At 48.2% G+C, this 21,434-nt stretch overlaps 1 protein-coding gene across 10 annotated transcripts; it reads right to left on the minus strand.

The window, feature by feature from the left end:
• Window positions 1-5,038: 5,038 nt before the first annotated feature.
• On the minus strand, window positions 5,039-20,040 carry AARSD1 (alanyl-tRNA synthetase domain containing 1). Of its 10 annotated transcripts, XM_074019739.1 has the most exons (13): window positions 19,952-20,040; window positions 19,678-19,806; window positions 16,748-16,845; window positions 15,430-15,589; window positions 11,974-12,031; window positions 11,551-11,707; window positions 11,340-11,456; window positions 10,976-11,106; window positions 10,606-10,672; window positions 10,324-10,415; window positions 8,542-8,596; window positions 6,632-6,726; window positions 5,039-5,241 (listed from the first exon to the last, which is right to left on the minus strand). In XM_074019739.1, exons 4-13 carry the CDS (start codon window positions 15,443-15,445, stop codon window positions 5,106-5,108), a joined length of 924 nt encoding a protein of 307 aa, XP_073875840.1. In that variant the 5' UTR covers window positions 15,446-15,589; window positions 16,748-16,845; window positions 19,678-19,806; window positions 19,952-20,040; the 3' UTR covers window positions 5,039-5,105. The 10 variants fall into 10 exon arrangements, 5 of the variants coding, with proteins under 5 accessions (XP_073875840.1, XP_005584373.3, XP_065388507.1 ...); XM_005584316.4 differs by lacking the exon at window positions 16,748-16,845; XR_012425891.1 differs by lacking the exons at window positions 10,976-11,106; window positions 16,748-16,845.
• Window positions 20,041-21,434: the final 1,394 nt, after the last annotated feature.

Consider the following 21,434-nt stretch of genomic DNA (forward strand, 5'->3'; position numbering starts at 1 on the left):
CTGTTTTCCCGTTGGTACCAGGTGGGGCCCTGGAGTTTATTTAAGTTCTCATTCAGGGAAAGACCTGGCGTTCTAGCATAGCTTGGCCAACTCACTGGTTTCCACTCAGGACTCCAAGGCAGGGTGGAGCACAGGACACTGGCACAATGCCTTCCTGAATTCAGTCTGTGTTTTTGTTGTTGTTGTTGTTGTTGGTTTTTGGCTTCTTTTTTTTTTTTTGAGACGGAGCTTCGCTCTTGTTGCCTAGGCTGGATGGAGTGCAATGGTGTGATCTTGGCTCACTGCAACCTCTGCCTCCCGGGTTCAAGCAATTCTCCTGCCTCAGCCTCCAGAGTAGCTGGGATTTCGCCTTTTATATATATATATATATATATATATATATATATATATATATATATATTTTTTTTTTTTTTTTTTTTTTTTTTTTTTTTTTTTAGACGGAGTCTCGCTCTGCCGCCCAGGCTGGAGTGCAGTGGCCGGATCTCAGCTCACTGCAAGCTCCGCCTCCCGGGTTCACGCCATTCTCCTGCCTCAGCCTCCTGAGTAGCTGGGACTACAGGCGCCCGCCACTGCGCCCGGCTAGTTTTTTGTATTTTTTAGTAGAGACGGGGTTTCACCGTGTTAGCCAGGATGGTCTCGATCTCCTGACCTCGTGATCCGCCCATCTCGGCCTCCCAAAGTGCTGGGATTACAGGCTTGAGCCACTGCGCCCGGCCTTCGCCTTTTATATTTTTAATAGAGGCGAGTTTCTCCATGTTGGTCAGGCTGGTCTCAAACTCCCAACTTCAGGTGATCCACTGGACTCAGCCTCCCAAAATGCTGGGATTACAGGCGTGAGCCACTGTGCCTGGCCCTGAATTCAGTCTGTCTACTGCTCTGGGTTTCTTTCACCTGATACCTTTCATCTTTCATACTAACATCTGTTCCGGTACCTACATGTGTCACACTGGTGGAAGCTACAGCAGCTGTCTTCAGCAATTTATGGGTATGTGCTTAAAAAAATTTCCTTAGAAGCCCAGGAGTCCCCCTTACTATTTCTGTGCATAAAATGGGTTATAGCAATATTCCAGAATATATAATCTCTGTGTGTGTGCCTAAAACTCGATTACTCCAATAAATGAACTCATTTTTTTTCCTGATGAACCTCATAAAAGACAATCCACCCCTTCCCCTGAACATACTCTGTTCTTCTCCCCTTCTCCCTGGGGCATTGGATTAGGGCCCCAGTGACAGGAAAGAATGGCATCACCAGTTCAAAAACTGCTGCTTTATTTTCTTTATACAACCAATTACCATTTTCACATAATTTGCTCAAGTGTTTATGCCTTTTCTTATTTCACAAGGTTTCTTCCTTCTTAGGACACCCGGTTCATGTCCCCATTTTCAGGTCAAGAAACTGAAGCTCAGGGAGTCTCAGCAGGGAGACCAGACATCCAGGCTACCTTAACACGGTCTGAGTTTATGACTGTTGTTCTGGCATGAGGTTTGCCTAACTTTGGATATTAAAATTATATGGTCGTTCTAGGTCTAAGTGACTAGAACCCACCTAAGTGGTGGTGAGTAAGAGTGGCCTCCCAGGTCATTGTTCTTTTTGTTGCACCTGCTGTGTTCTGAATGTTTGTGTACGCCTAAAAATTCATGTTGAAATCCTAACCCCCTAAGTGACATTAGGAGGTGGGCCCTTTGGGAGGTGATTAGGTCACAGGAACAGAGCCTTCATGAATGAAATTAGTGCATTATAAAAGAGGCCCAAGAGGGCTGGGCGCAGTGGCTCATGCCTGTAATCCCAGCATTTTGGGAGGCTGAGGCGGGCGGATCACCTGAGGTCAGGAGTTCGAGACCAGCCTGGCCAACATGGTGAAACCCCATCTCTACTAAAAATACAAAAAATTAGCTGGGTGGGGTGGCAGGCACCCATAATCCCAGCTACTCGGGAGGCTGAGGCAGGAGGATCACTTGAACCTGGGAGGCAGAGGTTGCAGTGAGCCGAGATTGTGCCATTGCACTCCAGCCTGGACAACAAGAGTAAAACTCCATCTCTGTCTCAAAAAAAGAAAAAAAGGTCCAAGAAAGACCCCTTACCCTTTGTACCATGTGAGGACACAGCAAAAAGATGGTTATCCCTGAACCAGTATTTGAACCTTCACACCAGACACCGAATTTGCCAGCTTCCCAGCCTCCACAACTGTGAGAAATACATTGTTGCTGTTTATAAGCTACCTAGATTTTGTTATTTTATTATAGCAGTCAGATCAGACTAAGGCACACCCTAAAGAAACAAACACAGAAAGGGACAGAGATCTCACACACACAGACAAATTCACATGGGTCTCTGTTCAAGAGAATCCTGCCTGAGTCCTACAAAAGTAAGGAAGCATCTGTGAAGCAAATATTTCCCTTTCTCCCACTAATGGACCCATTTTGTATAGCATGAGTCTTACACTATAGTTTTATCTAAAACATGGCACTCTGAGAAAAGCATGATGCAGAAGAGTACACAGTGTGCTACCATTTATGTTTCAAAAGAGGGAAGATTTATATACATTTATTTTTTAAAATACTACCAGAGGGATATACGAGAAATTGATAACAGGCTGGGCATTGTGGCTCACACCTGTAATCCCAACAGTGGGAGGCCAAGGTGGACAAATTGCTAGAACCCAGGAGTTCAAGACTAGTGTGGGCAACATGGCAAAGCACTGTCTCTAGAAAAAAAATACAAAAAATTAGCCAGGTGTGGTGGTGTGCAACTCTAGTCCCAGCTACTCAGAGGGCTGAGATGGGAGGATCACCTGTTCCCGGGGAAGTTGAGACTGCAGTGAGCCATGATTGTGCCACTGCACTCCAGCCTGGGCAAGAGTAAGACTATGCCTCAAAAAAAAAAAAAAAAAAAGGCCAGGCACCGTGGCTCATGCCTGTAATCACAGCACTTTGGGAGGCTGAGGCTGGCAGATCACCTGAGGTCAGGAGTTCAAGACCAGCCTGGCCATCATGCTGAAACCCCGTCTCTACTAAAAATACAAAAATTAGCTGCGCGTGGTGGCGCATGCCTGTAATCCCAGCTACTCAGGAGGCTGAGGCAGGAGAATCACTTGAACTCGGGAGGTGGAGGTTGTGGTGAGTCAAGACCACACCATTGCACTCCAGCCTGGGCAACAAGAGCGAAACTGTGTCTAAAAAAAAAAAAAAAAAAAAAATTAAGTGATTGATTCTGGAGAAAGAAATTGGGTAACTCAATGGCAGGACTGAAGGAAACTTTTGGTGGTACACACCTGTAATCCCAACTACTTGGGTGGCTGAGGCACAAGAATTGCTTGAACCCAAGAAGCAGAGGTTGCAGTGAGCCAAAATCATGCCACTGCACTCCAGCCTAGGTGACAGAACAAGACTGTCTCAAAAAAAAAAAAAAAGTTCCTTTCAGAGTTGGAAGAATAAATAGCTGAACACAGCCAGAGCCACAGGTTATCTCCCCTGGGTGTCATTTTTTGTATTTCTCCTCTGTTATTTCATCCTGTCTAGGCCTTAACCATCTTTGTTCTAGCTAAATTTGTAACTGGATCTTTGTTTTATCACCTTTCCTAGATGTGCAAATCCAGTATTTCTACCCAGGTCTGTGAAACTTCAAAGCCTGTGCTCCTAAACATACTATGTTTCCATTTGCTCTACTGCTGATGAAAGATGAGCTTAAGTCTTCCATTGATTACAGATTTTTTTTTTTTTTTTTTTTTTTGAGACGAAGTCTCGCTCTGTCGCCCAGGCTGGAGTGCAGTGGCGGGATCTCAGCTCACTGCAAGCTCCGCCTCCCGGGTTCACGTCATTCTCCTGCCTCAGCCTCCCGAGTAGCTGGGACTACAGGCGCCCGCCACCTCGCCCGGCTAGTTTTTTTGTATTTTTTAGTAGAGACGGGGTTTCACCGTGTTAGCCAGGATGGTCTCGATCTCCTGACCTTGTGATCCGCCCGTCTCGGCCTCCCAAAGTGCTGGGATTACAGGCTTGAGCCACCGCGCCCCGGCCTGATTACAGATTTGTCTATTTCTTTGAGATCTGTCAATGTCTGCTTTATGTATTTTGAGACTGTTATTAGATGCATACAAATTTAGAACTGTTATATTTTTCATCATTACACGTCCCTCTAAATCTCTTACTTTAACCCTTTTCCTGTTTGCCCTGAGAATACTCGCCAGTGTCACTTGCAGCTGTAGCACTGACCCCAAGAAGGTGACAATGCTGTCAACATTCCACAATGATACTGTGATTGAAGTAGACAACAGAAATGGAAAGAAAGCTACGAAGCCAGCCGGGCACAGTGGCTCATGCCTGTAATCCCAGCACTTTGGGAGGCCGAAGTGGGCGGATCACGAGGTCAAGAGGTGGAGACCATCCTGGCCAACACAGTGAAACCCCATCTCTACTAAAAATACAAAAATTAGTTGGGCATGGTGGTGCGAGCCTGTAGCCCCAGCTACTCGGGAGGCTGAGGCAGGAGAATCGCTTGAACCCGGGAGGTGGAGGTTGCAGTAAGCCGAGATCACGCCACCGCACTCCAGACTGGTGACAGAGCAAGATTCCATCTCAAACAAAAACAAAAACAAAAACGAAACCAAAAAAAAATTAGCCAGGCATGATGGCACATACCTGTAATCCTGGCTACTCTGGAGGCTGAGGCAGGAGAATCCCTTGAACCCGGGAGGCAGAGGTTGCAGTGAGCTGAGATCACACCACTATATTCAGCTTGGGCAACAGAGCAAGAGTCCTTCTCAGGGGGCGGGGCGGGGCGGTGGGGGCGGGAAAAAGCCATGTATCTTTGTGGATTATAACAAAAATATGGAAGCAGTGGACTTAGCTGATCAGATGTTCATTTCTTATCCAACTGAGTGCAAAAGCACAAGGTTTGGTATAAATTATTCCACCACCTTCCAGACATTACAGTGCAGGAACTAAATTAGAAAATTATCTATTTACAAACAGAAAGTAACCAGGAAAGCACACTGGAGTATACGGCATGAATTAGTCATAAATACAAGTGGTATCACAACCATTCTGAGTCAAACTATTTTATTGACCAAAAGATGCCTGTGGAAACAGGAGGTGAGTACCCTAAGCCCTCACTCCTTAGTACTCCGCGTGGTGATGTAGTCCTGGAGAAGTGCCTGCACCTCTGTCCGCCGGCTCATCTTGGTGGCCTTGCCCTGAAAACGGCCTTTCTTCCCTGCTCCTTTGCCTTCCAGGACCTCAGCCACCCTGGGGAACAGAGGTATAGTCAGGGAGACTTTGAGGGAAAAGTCACACACACAAAAAAGGGCAGCTCTGAATCTTTTTCCAGGGACTGGGGGAGGGATAAGAAGAGTAGATGACTTCTAGGAATGTTTCTTAAAAACACTTGCACATGGCCGGGCGCGGTGGCTCAAGCCTGTAATCCCAGCACTTTGGGAGGCCGAGATGGGCGGATCACAGGGTCAGGAGATTGAGACCATCCTGGCTAATCCGGTGAAACCCCGTCCCTACTAAAAAATACAAAAAACTAGCCGGGCGAGGTGGTGGGCGCCTGTAGTCCCAGCTACTCGGGAGACTGAGGCAGGAGAATGGCGTGAACCCGGGAGGCGGAGCTTGCAGTGAGCTGAGATCCGGCCACTGCACTCCAGCTGGGGCGACAGAGCGAGACTCCGTCTCCAAAAAAAAAAAAAAAAAAAAAAACCACTTGCACATAGGCTGGGGGCGGTGGCTCACACCTGTAATCCCAGCACTTTGGGAGGCCAAGGCGGGTGGACTACCTGAGGTCAGGACTTCAAGACCAGCCTGACCAATAGGATGAAACCCCGTCTTTACCAAAAATACAAAAATTAGCCGGGTGTGGTGGTATGCGCCGTAATCCCAACTACTCGGGAAGCTGAGACAGGAGAATTGCTTAAACTCGGGAGGCAGAGGTTGCAGTGAGCCAAGATCGTGCCATTGCACTCCAGCCTAGGCAACAAGAGTGAAACTTCGTCTCAAAAAAACACTTGCACATGTGCACGAAGATATATATACCATGATCACATAAGGCTGAATAACTAAAAACAACATCAGTGTCTATGAATTGGGCTAGATAAATTATGTTAATCTCTAGGGAGCAGGGTGAGCACCTGTAATCCCAGCACTTTGGAAGGCCAAGGCGGGAGGATCACTTGAGGTCAGGAGCTCGAGACCAGACTGGCCAACATGGTAAAACTCTATCTGTACTAAAAATACAAAAAAATTGGCCGGGTGTGGTGGTGTGCACCTGTAATCCCAGTTACTTGAGTGGCTGAGGCAGGAGAATTGCCTAAACCCAGGAGGTGGTAGCTGCAGTGAGCTGAGATCGTGCCACTGCACTCCAGCCTGGGTGACAGAGTGAGACTCCATCTCAAAAAACAAGAACAAACACATTTCATAAAAACAAAAACAAAAACATACATGTGAGATGTGGAGCTAAAAGACCCTCATCTGTCAAACTGGAAATGACGGTAGTAACAATTATCTCTGCTCAGCCCACCTCACATGCCCATGATGTAATTAAATGAGATCGCAGATGTGATGGTCCTTTGAGTCAGTAAAGGAATGTATCTGTAGGATACAGGCTCTACTACATGTGCGAGAGTCCACCTAGGATTACCTGGGCCCCAGGGTCTCCACAGACGCAGGTGGCCCTGCCAGTAAGAAGAGTCCAGCACCTTTCTCATCGCCCACAGTTAAGAATAGGAGGGTCTCCTAGGAGGTAAGACAAGGAGATAAGCCCTGATACTTAAGGATGTAGAGTTAACCCCCCTAAACCCTGCACCCTCTTCAATCTTAAGAACAGATTATTTCCCCCTAAACCACCAAGTGACGCTCCTGATGAATGATAATCCCCCTCCACACTGGCCCACCAGGGCCAAGAAACTTTTTGAGAGCAACTACGGGAACTTAGGTGAAACATTAAGAAGGCAGCAGAAGACTGCTGTTCCTGGTTAAGCATAAAATGCCTTTCATGGTTTCACTCTCGCAAACTTTTCCCTACCATACGTCCTTTCCCTGCCGCTGCCTAAACCACCAGGTTTCCCTCTGCCTGGCTGCGTCTGCCCCTTGTCTGTCTGATGACCTCTAAGCAGTCTTCAAGGCCCCCTTCCCTGAAACCTCCCTATCCTTCAGGTAATATACTCCTTCACCTCTAGCATTCATCACTCTATCATTCTAAATTATAAATGTCAACACACACATTTGTCCTCCAGACTAGAACATGAGCTCCTTGAGAATCAGTTCTGTCTATACAGAAGAATTATGAAAAGAGAGATACACAATGCTTTACCCACAGTAGGCATTCCAAAGAAGGGTTTTGGAGTAAATACAAAAGAGAGAGTGGAGCATGGTGGCTCATGCTTGCAGTCCCAACTACTCAGGAGGCTAAAGTGGGAGGATTGCTTGAGCCCAGGAGTTCAAGACTGCAGTGAGCCATAATCACACCACTGCACTCCAGCCTGGGTGACAGAGCAAGACTCTGTCTCTGAAACAAACAAACAAACGAATAAAAAGACAGACCTGGAAATCTCTAGGCTAGAGACCATCAGGAGTGGGAAGAATAAGCCAGAGGAAGAGGAAAATGGATGGGGATGGCTTTCAAAGGGGCTTGCCCACTCCTGTATTCACTTTTTTTTTTTTTTTTTTTTTGAGACATTCTGTGTTGTCCAGGCTGGAGTGCAGTGGCGCAATCTCAGCTCACTGCAACCTCAGCCTCCTGGGTTCAAGCAATTCTCCTGCCCCAACCTCCCAAGTAGCTGGGTCTACAGGCACCCACCACCACACCCAGCAAATTTTTGTTTTGTTTTGAGACAGAATCTCATGCTGTAGCCCAAGCTAGAGTGCTGTGGCACAATCTCAGCTCACTGCAACCTCCACCTACCGGGCTCAAGAGATTCTCGTACCTCAGCCTCCTGAGTAGCTGGGATTACAGGCGCACGCCACCACACCTGGCTAAATTTTTATATTTTAGTAGAAATAGGGTTTCACCATGTTGCCCAGGGTGGCCTCAAACTCCTGAGCTCAATCCACCCACCTTGGCCTCCCAAAGTGCTGGGATTACAGGCGTGAACCACCATGCCTGGCCTGATTTTTATATTTTTAGTAGAGATGGGGTTTCACCATATTGGCTAGGCTGGTCTCCTGGCCTCAAGCGATCCACCCACCTTGACCTCCCAAAGTGCTGGGATTACATGCATGAGTCACCATGACCAGCCCACTCCTGTATTTCTAATATTGGATCCTCAGGACACATAAACCTGAATGGCTCTGAGGAGCTAGAACTCTGATGAAAGGAGCTCAGAAGCTGATAAACATACAGCCCTAGAAAGAGCAGTAACATAGATCTAGGTCAACACCTAAAACAGAGCTTGGCACATAGCTAGTGCTAAGAAAACAGTATTGAATGAATGGCTATTTCCTACTCCTCATGTATTCATGTGGAGGGACTTCAGCTAAACTAGCGCCCCTCACTTATGTCTCCCTAGGTCTCTATCCAGGCCGGGGTAGAGAATCTCATGCTCCTCTTACCTCTGACCCAATCTCATTGGCAATGATATTCATGAACTCTGAATCACCCTCCTTCCTAAAACAAAGGACACAGACATGAGACCCAGGTTGGAGTGGTGGCTGTGAAACTGCAGGAAGCCTGGCCCCTCCTTCTGAAGCTGGCCTTGCTGCTGCCTATTTGTACACATAAAGTCCCACATCCCTTAGCCAAGAGACAGTACTGGCTGAGAGCCAGCAAGCTGTCCTTCTCAGCCTCTGCAGTTTGGATTCAACCTCCAGGTTTGTCTCTATCTCCCTTAAATAGGATTCACTAGGATAAGCAGAAATCTGTTAGAGAGTAAAGTAAGTAGGGGACAGTCCTAAAGAAAGATACAGGCTGGACGCAATGGCTCACACCTATAATGCCAGCACTTTGGGAGGCCGAGGTGGGCAGATCACTTGAGGTCAGGAGTTCAGAACCAACCTGGCCAACATGGGGAAACCCCATCTCTACTAAAAATACAAAAGTTAGCCTGGTGTGGTGGCACATGCCTGTGATCCCAGCTACTCAGAAGGCTGAAGCACGAGAACTGCTTGAACCCGGGAGGCACAGGGTACAGTGAGCCGAGATCATGCCACTGCACTCCAGACACAGTAAGACTCCATCTCAAAAAACAAAACAAAACAAAACAAAAAAACAGGCCGGGCGCAGTGGCTCAAGCCTGTAATCCCAGCACTTTGGGAGGCTGAGGCAGGCGGATCACGAGGTCAGGAGATCGAGACCATCCTGCCTAGCATGGTGAAACCCTGTCTCTACTAAAAAATACAAAAAAACTAGCCAGGCGAGGTGGTGGGCGCCTGTAGTCCCAGCTACTCGGGAGGCTGAGGCAGGAGAATGGCGTGAACCTGGGAGGCGGAGCTTGCAGTGAGCTGAGATCCGGCCACTGCATTCCAGCCTGGGTGACAGAGCAAGACTGTCTCAAAAAAAAAAATTAAAAAAAAAAAAAAAGATACAGAGTTACAGCAAAGATGTTAACATCAAACCCAGGAGGCCTGGTAGGTAACGTATTTCTTTTTTTTTATTTTTTTGAGATGGAGTCTCACTCTGTCGGTCCAGGCTGGAGTACTGTGGCGTGATCTCCGCTCACCACAACCTCTGCCTCCCGGGTTCAAGTGATTCTCCTGCCTCAGCCTCCCAAGTAGCTGGGACTACAGGCATGTACCACCATGCCTGGCTAATTTTTGTACTTTTAGTAGAGAAGGGGTTTCACCATGCTGGCCAGACTGGTTTCAAACTCCTGACCTTGTAATCCACCCGCCTCAGCCTCCCAAGTGCTGCGATTACAGGCATGAGCCACCGCGCCCGGCCAGTAACATATTTCTTAGGATCTACCCAACCTTGAGAATACCAGTGAGCATGCCGGGCGCGGTGGCTCAAGCCTGTAATCCCAGCACTTTGGGAGGCCGAGGCGGGCGGATCACAAGGTCAGGAGATCGAGACCACAGTGAAACCCCGTCTCTACTAAAAATACAAAAAATTGGCCGGGCGCGGTGGCGGGCGCCTGTAGTCCCAGCTACTCAGGAGGCTGAGGCAGGAGAATGGCGGGAACCCGGCAGGCGGAGCTTGCAGTGAGCCGAGATCGCGCCACTGCACTCCAGCCTGGGCAACAGCGTGAGACTCCGTCTCAAAAAAAAAAAAAAAAAAAAAAAAAAGAGAATACCAGTGAGCAATTCACCTCCCACCGTACACTGCATATAGAGCAGACACTGAGCCCTAAGCCCAGCACAGCCCCCATTCCTTGTCTCCAGCTCCTAATTTCTCACCTGTGTAACACGACCACACCTCCCCAGTCTGGGCTGTTCCTGAGGCTATGGGCAATGTGCACAGCCAGGTCTCTGAGCAGATTCAGGTTATTCTGAAATGGATATGGTAACTCAGTAGATAAATGGAAAGGATAACAATAGAGAGTATCAGCTTCCCTCCACCTCATTCTTCCCTCACTCCTACTTTGACAAACTACACATTTGCTTCGGCAGAAGACCAAGTCTGCAGAGCCTATTCTAGGCAGGGCCCATGCCCTCTCTACCCGCCAGGGAATACATCACCTTCTGCAGGATCTTGGTGGAGTTCTGGAGCTTTTTCACTGCTTCCACATGATCCTCTGCTCCACACCTGCAAGAGAAAGGTCAGTGGAAACCTGCGCAGCTTCCCAGTTGTTTCTGATGTTGGGGACATAAATCAGTAACTTCCTTCTTGCTATGGTGCCTCCCTGCAGTCAGGGACCAGGAGATATTCTGAGGAGGTCTCTTAGGCAACTGGGAGAAAATACACGAAGGAATTAACTGTTTTTCGTGGTTCTGATTGACTATCCAAAGCACTTTATCATTTACGATTGCATCTTATCTCCCAGAGGTAAGAGATTATGTCCAAAATCTCAGCAATGGGAGGCAACTGAAGGTACTGAAAGACGCATACTTAAGCAGAGCAGTCAGTGCTTTTTCAGTTCCATGACTTCTCTCCATCCACTTCAGCACCCGGTTCCCAGCCAGAAATATCAGGTTGGTTTTGTTCTTTTTCCCCTTCTCAGTGCCCAGAATCTTAATGACCTACATGAGGCAAGGGGGTAACACACACACACACACACACGGGCGTGTGCGTAAACCACAGCAGATCCTAGAACCTAAGGCAGGAGAAACCTAGCTTTTCCTCAGCTCTGAAACAGTGAAGGGGAGATTTCACTTAGGACTCCTCAATTATCCCCCTCTCCCACTTCCAGCCCCATGTGATCCCCCCTCCCCAATCCCTCTTCTCAGCCACTCCACAGCCCTTCCTCACTTACCTGAAGGTCACTGAGATTGCTCACATGGGTCCCACAGCACATGTTGGAATCAACGCCCTTAATGCTAACAACACGAACGGGCCCAGCATGATCATCCGGCAAACCCCGGCCTCTCACCTGGACTCAAGGAGAGCGGAGGGACTGTCTGAATCTGATGAGGAACGCCTGGAGAACCATTGTGCAGAAGCCACCCCTCTGGCTCTACCCTTACCTGCTCCACCTCAGGATCGTCCAGGCTCAATTCTCGGACATTCACAGGCAGCCGATCTCTGATTTTTTCATTGACGCTCTGCTCAATGGCAGCTACTTGCTCTGTAGTCATAGAGGGGGTGTCCAGCTCAATCGCACTCCAAAATCTCCCTAACTCCCTATCAGAAGTAGAGTGGCCACAGATAACACATCTTACCGAACAAGAAAAGCTGAAAGCTTTTCCTCTAAAAACTGGAACAAGCATACCCTATCACCACTTTTTTTTTTTTGAGACAGGCTTGCTCTGTCACCCATGCTGCCATTTAGTGGCAATCACAGCTCACCACAGCCTTAATCTCCCTGGCTCAAGCAATTCTCCCACCTCCGCCTCCCTCCCAGTGCTGGGATGGGCCTGCCTACAGTTAGTCTTACGCCTGCCACTCACCATGATGTTGTCTTCAGCTTAAATAGATGGTCAGCAACTGCCGTGATGAGATGCTGCCCTAAGCAAAGAGAGCAAGAAACAGGAGAAAAGTGAGAAGTCCACATACTCTCACAATGATAAAATAGAGCCACAATGATAAAAGCACAGAAATTATCCTTGTTGAAAACCTTCTAAGCACTTGGTAATACACTTTAGATACTTTATTGAAAATCACAATGAGAATTCTGCAAGAGGCCTTGTGATACCATTTCACAGATGAGGAAACTGAAGCCTAGAGAGATCAAATAACTTGCCATGGCAATGTAACTTATAAGGGGCTGGACGTGAACTTAAGTTCTTTTTTTTTTTTTTTTTTTTCAGACAGTTCCATTTTGTTGCCCAGGCTGGAGTGCAGGGGCTCACTGCAGCCTCCACCTCCCAGGATCAAGCGATTCTCGTGCCTCAGCCTCCTGAGTAGCTGGTATTACACATGTGCATCACCGCACCCAGCTAATTTTTCTACTTTTAGTAGAGACGGGGTTTCACCATGTTGGCCAGGCTGGTCTTGAACTCTTGACCTCAAGTGATCCACCCGCCTTGGCCTCCCACAGTGCTGGGATTACAGGTGTGAGCCACCGTGTCCAGTGAACTTAAGTTCCAATATGCAGCATTCATCCATTCAACAAGTACCTACCACATGCAAGGCACAGGGCTTGACATAAGAGATACAGCAGCATCCCTGATTGACAAGAGTGACGATGAGAAGAAAGAAGAGGAAGAGGAGGAAGAAAAGGAGAAAGAGGAGGAACTGACTATCAAGGAAGAGGGAACAAGACAGCTAAAGGCCTTCAGGAAGAAAGAAGTAGGGTATGTCAAAGGAATCCAGAGATGACAAGCACAGCCAGGATGTAGCCAGCAAGAGGTGAAGGGGCACCAGATGAGGCTACAGCAGTAGACAAGAGCCACCCAGATACAGCTTGTATGCCATGGTAAAAAGTTTGGCTTTACATGAAGACCTACAGGAAGCCTCTGAAGAGCTTGAAGCAGAGGAGTGACATAATATTTTCACTTTTTAAAATTTATTTCAGCTGGGCGCGGTCGCTCACTCCTGCAATCCCAGCACTTTAGGAGGCCGAGGCAGGTGGATCACGAGGTCAAAAGTTTGAGACCAGCCTGAAACAACATGGTAAAATCCCATCTCTACCAAAAATACAAAAATTAGCCAGGTGTGGTGGCACGAACCTGTAATCCCAGCGACTCAGGAGGCTGAGGCAGGAGAATGGCATGAATCCCAGGGGTGGAGGTTGCAGTGAGCCGAGATTGCACCATGGCACTCCAGCCTGGGCAACAAAGTGAGACTGTCTCAAAAAAAACAAATAAAAATAAAAAATAAAGGCCAGGCATGGTGGCTCACGCCTGTAATCCCAGAACTTTGGGAGGCCGAGGCAGGCGCATCACAACGTCAGGAGATCCAGACCATCCTGGCTAACATGGTAAAACCCTGCCTCTACCAAAAATACAAAAAATTAGCCGGGCATGGTGGCAGGCGCCTGTAGTCCCAGTTACTCGGGAGGCTGAGGCAGAAGAATGGCATGAACCCCAGAGGCGGAGCTTGCAGTGAGCCGAGATCGGGCCACTGCATTCCAGTCTGGGCAACAAAGTGAGACTCCATCTCAAAAAAATAAATAAACAAACAAATAAATAAGATAAAATAAAATTTATTTCATTTTACATATTCATTTTTATTTATTTTTGGTTTTATTCATTTATTTTATTTATTTATTTTTTTTTTAGAGAGTCTCACTCTGTCACCCAGGCTGGAGTGCAGTGATGTAATCTCGGCTCACTGCAAACTTTGCCTCCAGGGTTCAAGCGATTCCCCTGCCTCAGCCTCCCAAGTAGGTGGGATTACAGGCACCCGCCACCACACCTGGCTAATTTTTGTATTTTTAGTAGAGTCGGGGTTTCACCATGTTGGTCAGGTTGGTCTCAAACTCCTGACCTCAGGTGATCCGCCCACCTCAGCCTCCCAAAGTGCTGGGATTACAGGCATGAGCTACCGCGCTCAGCCTGTTTTTATTTCTCTTGTTTACATTTCCACTTCAAGTTATATTTATTTATGACGGGTGCGGTGGCTTATGCCTGTAATCCCAGCACTCTGGGAAGCCGAGGCGAGCAGATCACAAGGTCAGGAGTTCAAGACCAGCCTGGCCAACATGGTGAACCCCCATCTCTACTAAAAATACAAAAATTAGCCAGACGTGGTGGTGCATACCTATAATCCCAGCTACTCAGGGGGCTGAGGCAGGAGAATCACTTGAACTCAGGAGAAGAAGATTGCAGTGATCCAAGACTGTGCCACTGCTCGCCAGCCTAGGCAACAGAGCGAGACTGTGTCTCAAAAAAAAAAATTATTATTTTATTTATTATTTTGAGATGGAGTCTTGCTCTGTTGCCCAGGCTGGCATGCAGTGGTGCCATCTCAGCTCACTGCCACCTCTGGCTCCAGGGTTCAAGCAATTATCCTGCCTCAGCCTCCCAAGTAGCCGGAACTTGGGTGGAGACAGAGTGAATGTGAGGCAATCAATTAGGAAACTGTTAGAGAGGTTCAGGGTGAAGACAGTTAGGCACTGGGACTAGGATGACAGTGACCATGGAAAGAAGTGGACAGACTTAGAAAACAAACCAACAGGCCGGGCAGGGTAGCTCATAACTGTAATCCCAGCACTTTGGGAGGCTGAGGTAGGCGGATCATCTGAGGTCAAGAGCTCAAGACCAGCCCGACCAACACGGTGAAACACCATCTCTACTAAAAATACAAAATTAGTCAGGCATGGTGGTGGGTGCCTATAATCCCAGCTACTCAGGAGGCTGAGGCAGGAGAATCGCTTGAACCCAGGAGGCAAAGGTTGCAGTGAGCCGAGATTGTGCCACTGCACTCCAGCCTGGGCGACAGAGTGAAACTCTGTCAAAAAAAAAAAAAAGAAAAGAAACCAACAGGACTCAGTGACTGGCTGGCTGTCTACGCCTGAAGAGGTATCTGGAACGACTTCCAGAACTTGAGTGACTAGGTGTATCCTGATGCCCTGCAATGAACACACAGGATGCTAATGAAAGACCGGGACGGAGGGCAATGAACACACAGGATGCTAATGAAAGACCGGGAGGGAGGGGAAGGCTTTTTGTTTCATTTCGGACATGTTGAGTTTGAAAGGTTGTGAGACACCCAGATGGAGATATCAAGTGGGAAGCTGATAATACCTAAATCCAGCAATTATTCTAATACTTTTTTTTACTTCAATTGTTCATGTTGCTGTTATAATATTTAGCATATCCTTCCTGAATTACAGCTGATTCCGAATAGTCTGTCTCTTCCAAAAGGTTAACTCCTAGAGAACCCAAACTACATCTCAGTCATCATGGCATCCCCATACATGGCAACTGCCCTGGTGTTATGTCCCCCATCCCAGCCTTTACCTGAATGCTGCTGCATGTGGTCAAACCTCCGCTCCCAGTCTACCCGAACCAGAACCTGGCTTCCTGGATCCAGGGGTGTCTGTGTGAAATGATCAGCCTGCTCCCTGCGGCGAGTCACTCTCAGCACAGAGATGTCATTGATTGTACCACGGTCATCAGGCTGATGGAAATAAGTAAACATAATCAATGGCAAGTCAGGGCTCACCCTAACTCCTAGGTACAAAGACTCTCTAGGGTGAGAGACAGACCCAGAATTTGGGCTCCCTAAGAGAGATGGAGAAAGCAATGCCAAATGAGATGAGTCCACTTTGTTCCATGAGAGGATTCTCAGTCCTTTTCATTCTAAACACCTACGTGTTGTGATCTTCAGAATAACAGAATTTAAAAAAGAGACTGTAACTATAGCAACAAAAATTTTAGCAAAACTCAAAGAACCTTAATCCTCAACTCTCATTGCCTTAGTCTAGATTCTTTAGTAGTCTCTAAAATGATCCGATTTGGGCCAGGCGCGGTGGCTCACGCCTGTAATCCCAGCACTTTGGGAGGCCAAGGCGGGCAGATCACGAGGTCAGGAGATCGAGACCATCCTGCCTTACACGGTGAATCCCCGTCTCTACTAAAAATACAAAAAAATTAGCTGGGCGTGGTGGCGGGCGCCTGTAGTCCCAGCTACTCAGGAGGCTGAGGCAGGAGAATGGCGTGAACCTGGGAGGCGGAGCTTGCAGTGAGCCAAGAACGTGCCACTGCACTCCAGCCTGGGCGACAGAGCGAGACTCCGTCTCAAAAAACTAAAAAATAAAAAAATAAAAAATGACCTGATTTTTTCTCCCTCCCTCCACTCCATCCTCTTGCAGTGCTACTAGAATTAGATTCAAAAATGTTCATTTAGTCTGGGCATGGTGGCTTATTCCTGTAATCCCACCACTTTGTGAGGCCAAGGCAGGAGTATCGCTTAAGATCAGACTGGACAACATAGTGAGACCCCACCTCTATGAAAAATAAAAAATGAGCTGGCCATGATACTACCTGCTACTTGGGAGGCTGAGGTGGGAGAATCACTTGAGCCCAAAAGGTTGAGGCTGTGGTGTGCTATGATTGCGCCACTGCACTCCAGCCTGGGTGACAGAGTGAGATACTGTCTCATTAAAAGAAAAAAAAAAAAGGGCCGAGTGCAGTGGCTCACACCTGTAATCCCAGTACTTTGAAAGGTCAAGGCAGGCAGGTCACAAGGTCAGGAGATTCAGACCATCCTGGCCAACATGGTGAAACCCCATCTCTACTAAAATACAAAAAATTAACCGGGCATGGTGGTGCGCACCTGTAGTCCCAGTTACTTGGGAGACTGAGGCAGGGGAATCGCTTGAACCTGGCAGACGGAGATTGCAGTGAGCCGAAATCACGCTGCTGCACTCCAGCCTGGCAACAGAGCAAGACACTGTCTTAAAAAAAAAAAAAAAAAAAAAAAAGTTCATTTAAAACAGTTTCGGCCGGGCGCGGTGGCTCAAGCCTGTAATCCCAGCACTTTGGGAGGCCGAGACGGGAGGATCACGAGGTCAGGAGATCGAGACCATCCTGGCTAACACGATGAAACCCCGTCTCTACTAAAAAATACAAAAAAATAGCCGGGCGAGGTGGCAGGCGCCTATAGTCCCAGCTACTCGGGAGGCTGAGGCAGGAGAATGGCGTAAACCCAGGAGGTGGAGCTTGCAGTGAGCTGATATTCGGCCACTGCACTCCAGCCTGGGCAAGAGCGAGACTCCGTCTCAAAAAAAAATAAATAAATAAAAATAAATAAAACAGTTTCAAGTGCCAACTGCTTATAAAAGACTGTGCCAGCCACAGAATACAATGTAAACAAGATATGGTGCCTCATGGAACTTAAGAGTCTAGAGAACAGAGGCTGGAAAACAGACACTTGCAATATGACCTATAACATGCCATAACATGAAAAAGTATATGATGTTAGAGAACCTCAAAGGAAAGAGACCTAACCGTCTTGGGGAATCAAAAAAGACTTCCTGAAAGAAATGCTGCCTAAAATGAGACCTTCTATGGATACTTGAGGTCACAGGTTTTCCTTCAGCAGATCAGGGAACTCTTCACATTGGGAAAATCACCATAATAATGACTGACATGAAATTAGAACTTTCTCAGTACCAAGTCTGCTCAACATGTTCTCTCATGTCACTTATTTGCTTAAGAACCTGCATGTAGGCCGGGCGCGGTGGCTAAAGCCTGTAATCCCAGCACTTTGGGAGGCCGAGGCGGGTGGATCACGAGGTCAGGAGATCGAGACCATCCTGGCTAACATGGTGAAACCCCGTCTCTACTAAAAATACAAAAAACTACCCAGGCATGGTGGCAGGCGCCTGTAGTCCCAGCTACTCAGAGGCTGAGGCGGGAGAATGGCGTGAACCCGGGAGGTGGAGTTTGTAGTGAGCCGAGATCGCGCCACCGCACTCCAGCCTGGGCAACACAGCGAGACTCCGTCTCAAAAAAAAAAAAAAAAAAAAAGAACCTGCATGGAGGCTAGGGCAGTGGCTCATACCTGTAGGCCCAGCACTTTGGGAGGCCAAGGTGGGAGGACAGTTTGAGGCCAGGAGTTCAAGATAAGCCTGGGCAATAAAGCGAGACCTCATATCTACAAAAAATCAGCCAAGCATGTTGGTTGTGCGCCTGTAGTCCCCACTACTGGAGAGGCTAAAACAAGAGGATTGCTTGAGTCTGGGAGTTCCAGGCAGCAGCGAGCTAGGATCAGGCCACTGCACTCCAGCCTGGGTGATATAGTAAGATCCTGTCTCTTAAAAATAAAAAAGAAGGCCGGGCGCGGTGGCTCAAGCCTGTAATCCCAGCACTTTGGGAGGCCGAGACGGGCGGATCACGAGGTCAGGAGATCGAGACCATCCTGGCTAACACGGTGAAACCCCGTCTCTACTAAAAAAAAAAAATACAAAAAACTAGCCGGGCGAGGTGGCGAGCGCCTGTAGTCCCAGCTACTCGGAAGGCTGAGGCAGGAGAATGGCGTGAACCCGGGAGGCGGAGCTTGCAGTGAGCCGAGATCGCGCCACTGCACTCCAGCCTGGGCGACAGAGCCAGACTCCGTCTCAAAAAAAAAAAATAAATAAATAAATAAATAAATAAATAAATAAAAAAGAAAGAAAATAACCTGCATGGTACACTGTAGTTTCCTGAATGAAACCCACACACCTTAATACACCTTTTTTTTTTTTTTCTTTTGAGACGCAGTCTTGCTCTGTCCCCCACGCTGAAGTGCAGTGGCACAATCTTAGCTCACTGCAACATCAGTCTCCCTATTCAAGTGATTCTCATGCCTCGGCCTCCCGAGTAGCTGGGACTACAGGCACCTGCCAGTATGCCTGGTTAATTTTTAGTACAGACAAGGTTTCATCATGTTGGTCAGGCTACTCGGGAGGCTGAGGCAGGAGAATCACTTGAACCCAGGAGGCAGAGGCTGCAGTGAGCCGAGATCATGCCACTGTGCTCCAGCTTGAGATTCTGTCTCAAAAAAAAAAGAAAGAAAGAAAGAAAGAAAGAAAGAAAGAAAGAAAGAAAGAAAGAAAGAAAAGCCTTTCTCATAATGCCCACCTTTGTTGTTATTATCCTCCTCTTCCATGTTCACAATGTACCCCACTTGCGCTCATGCTGTACCTAGTCCTCATCACAGCACTGATAAGTATGCTCTCTGCTGTACTACTGGAACCCGTCTATCTCACCTGAACTCCTTCAGGAACATCTTTTTCAGTCCCTAACAAACACCCGAAGCTAATTCCTTCCTTGGGGCCTTTGTACCCGCTATCCTATCTGCCTGAATACGCCCCCTTCCCCCAGCACCACTAGATAATTGCAAAGACTCACCCCCTCACTTCGTTTAGGCCTCTACTGAAGTAAATTACCCTTCATCTAGACAAGTAACCCATCACTCTCTTTCCCTTTACTTGGTTTTTATTTATTACTTATACTTAGCACACACAGTTGTCTTCAATCAACATTCCACGTATATAACGGCACCGTGTTGTTTACCGGTTATCCTTACAGCCTGGAATAATATCTAGCACAGGTTAAGTCTAGATAAGCATTTGCTGATAAATACTTATTGAATGAATAACAAAATGAATTAAGCTAAGGCTCATCTGAATTCATTATGGCTGAGAAAAAAGGGGCAGGAGAGCATTTCCTGCCTGAGCACAAAGAAATTTGGGGCTTCCTGAGAAGAGATTGGCTTGGTACCTGTCCCCCGCCCTCAGGGAAAAGCAGTGTGTCTTCCAGCACCACGTGGAAACCGCTCAGCACTTTCTTGCCGTTGCTCCCTTCAGTCTGCAGCTCCGCGGGACGGCAGGAGACCACGGTGGTGGTGAACTGAAGGGAAAGGAATGAGAGAATAAGCCCCGCCCCCAGCCCCAGCACTCTCCACACCGGGACTGAATCCCTCCACGTGGCACCCTCTTCCCCAAACCGCCTTGCCGGCCGGGCAGTCTTAAGTGCCTCGCCCGTGACGCCGTACCTCTCGAGCATAGCTGTCACGCTGACACCGGAACGCCATACCTGCAGGCGCGGAGAGAGGTGCACGCGCAGGGAAGCCTGGGAGCGAACGGAGAGCGACGTGGGACAAACGTCATTAAGGGAGCGTGTCTGCGCAGAAGCAGGAGGGTAAAGAATGGAATGCGGGCCGGGCGCAGTGGCTCAAGCCTGTAATCCCAGCACTTTGGGAGGCCGAGACGGGCGGATCACAAGGTCAGGAGATCGAGACCATCCTGGCTAACATGGTGAAACCCCGTCTCTACTAAAAATACAAAAAACTAGCCGGGCGAGGTGGCGGGCGCCTGTAGTCCCAGCTACTCCGGAGGCTGAGGCAGGAGAATGGCGTGAACCCGGGAGGCGGAGCTTGCAGTGAGCTGAGACCCGGCCACTGCACTCCAGCCTGGGCGACAGAGCGAGACTCCGTCTCAAAAAAAAAAAAAAAAAAGAATGGAATGCGGTTTGGATAAATTTACTGAAAACGCGAATTGCATATTTGCTGGGTTGCTTAACGACTGTTCTAAGGCTTTACAAAGGACAAGACCAGGAGGAGAAAAACAAACAAACAAACAAAATAAACGCGGCCCGGACAAGGCACGTGGTTTAGCGAGCCACTTTGGGCCCCAGGGATGTAAGTATTCCCAGCTGCATAGAGGCGGGTACGGGACTGGCATGGTTACTGAGCAGCGCTGCCCAGTAGAAATAGAAAGCAAGGGGCTGGAGGAGGTGGCTCACGCCTGTAATCCCTGCATTTTGGGAGGTCGAGGCGGGTGGATCACCTCAGGCCTGGAGTTCGAAACTAGACTGGCCAACATAGCGAAACCCTGCCTCTCGGCCGGGCATGGTGGCTCACGCCTGTAATCCCAGCACTTTGGGAGGCCAAGGCTGCCACCTGACGTTGGGAGTTCGAGACCGGCCTGACCAACATGGAGAAACCCTGTCTCTACTAAAAATACAAAATTAGCCGGGTGTGGTGGTGCATGCCTGTAATCCCAGCTACTTGGGAAGCCAAGACAGGAGAATCACTTGAACCCAGGAGGCAGAGGTGACGTTGAGCCGAGATCACGCCATTGCACTCCAGCCTGGACAACAAGAGCAAAACTCTGTCTCAAAAAAAAAAAAAAAAAAAAAAGAAACCCTTGGCTGGGAACGTTGGCTCACGCCTGTAATCCCAGCATTTTGGGAGGCCGAGGCAGGCGGATCACGAGGCCAGGAGATCGAGACTATCCTGAATAACATGGTGAAACCCCGTCTTTACTAAAAATACAAAAAATTAGCCAGGCGTGGTGGCGGGTGCCTGTAGTCCCAGCTACTCCGGAGGCTGAGGCAGGAGAATGGCGGGAACCTGGGAGGTGGAGCTTGCAGGGAGCTGAGATCGTGCCACTCCATTACAGCCTGGGCAGCAGAGCGAGACTCCGTCTCAAAAAAAAAAAAAAAAAAAAAAAACCCTGTCTCTACTAAAAATACAA

This window comes from Macaca fascicularis, chromosome 16 (assembly GCF_037993035.2).
Source record: "Macaca fascicularis isolate 582-1 chromosome 16, T2T-MFA8v1.1".
Taxonomy (NCBI): domain Eukaryota; kingdom Metazoa; phylum Chordata; class Mammalia; order Primates; family Cercopithecidae; genus Macaca; species Macaca fascicularis.

Excerpts from the sequence above, each read along its gene's own strand:
- AARSD1 (XM_005584316.4), bottom strand. The coding sequence starts at position 19,990 with ATGGCGTTCCGGTGTCAGCGTGACAGCTATGCTCGAGAG. Across the intron at positions 19,807-19,951 it reads GTGACAGCTATGCTCGAGAG|TTCACCACCACCGTGGTCTC; the intron begins GTACGGCGTCAC and ends CTTTCCCTTCAG. Across the intron at positions 11,708-11,973 it reads AAGCTGAAGACAACATCATG|GGAGTTAGGGAGATTTTGGA; the intron begins GTGAGTGGCAGG and ends TACTTCTGATAG.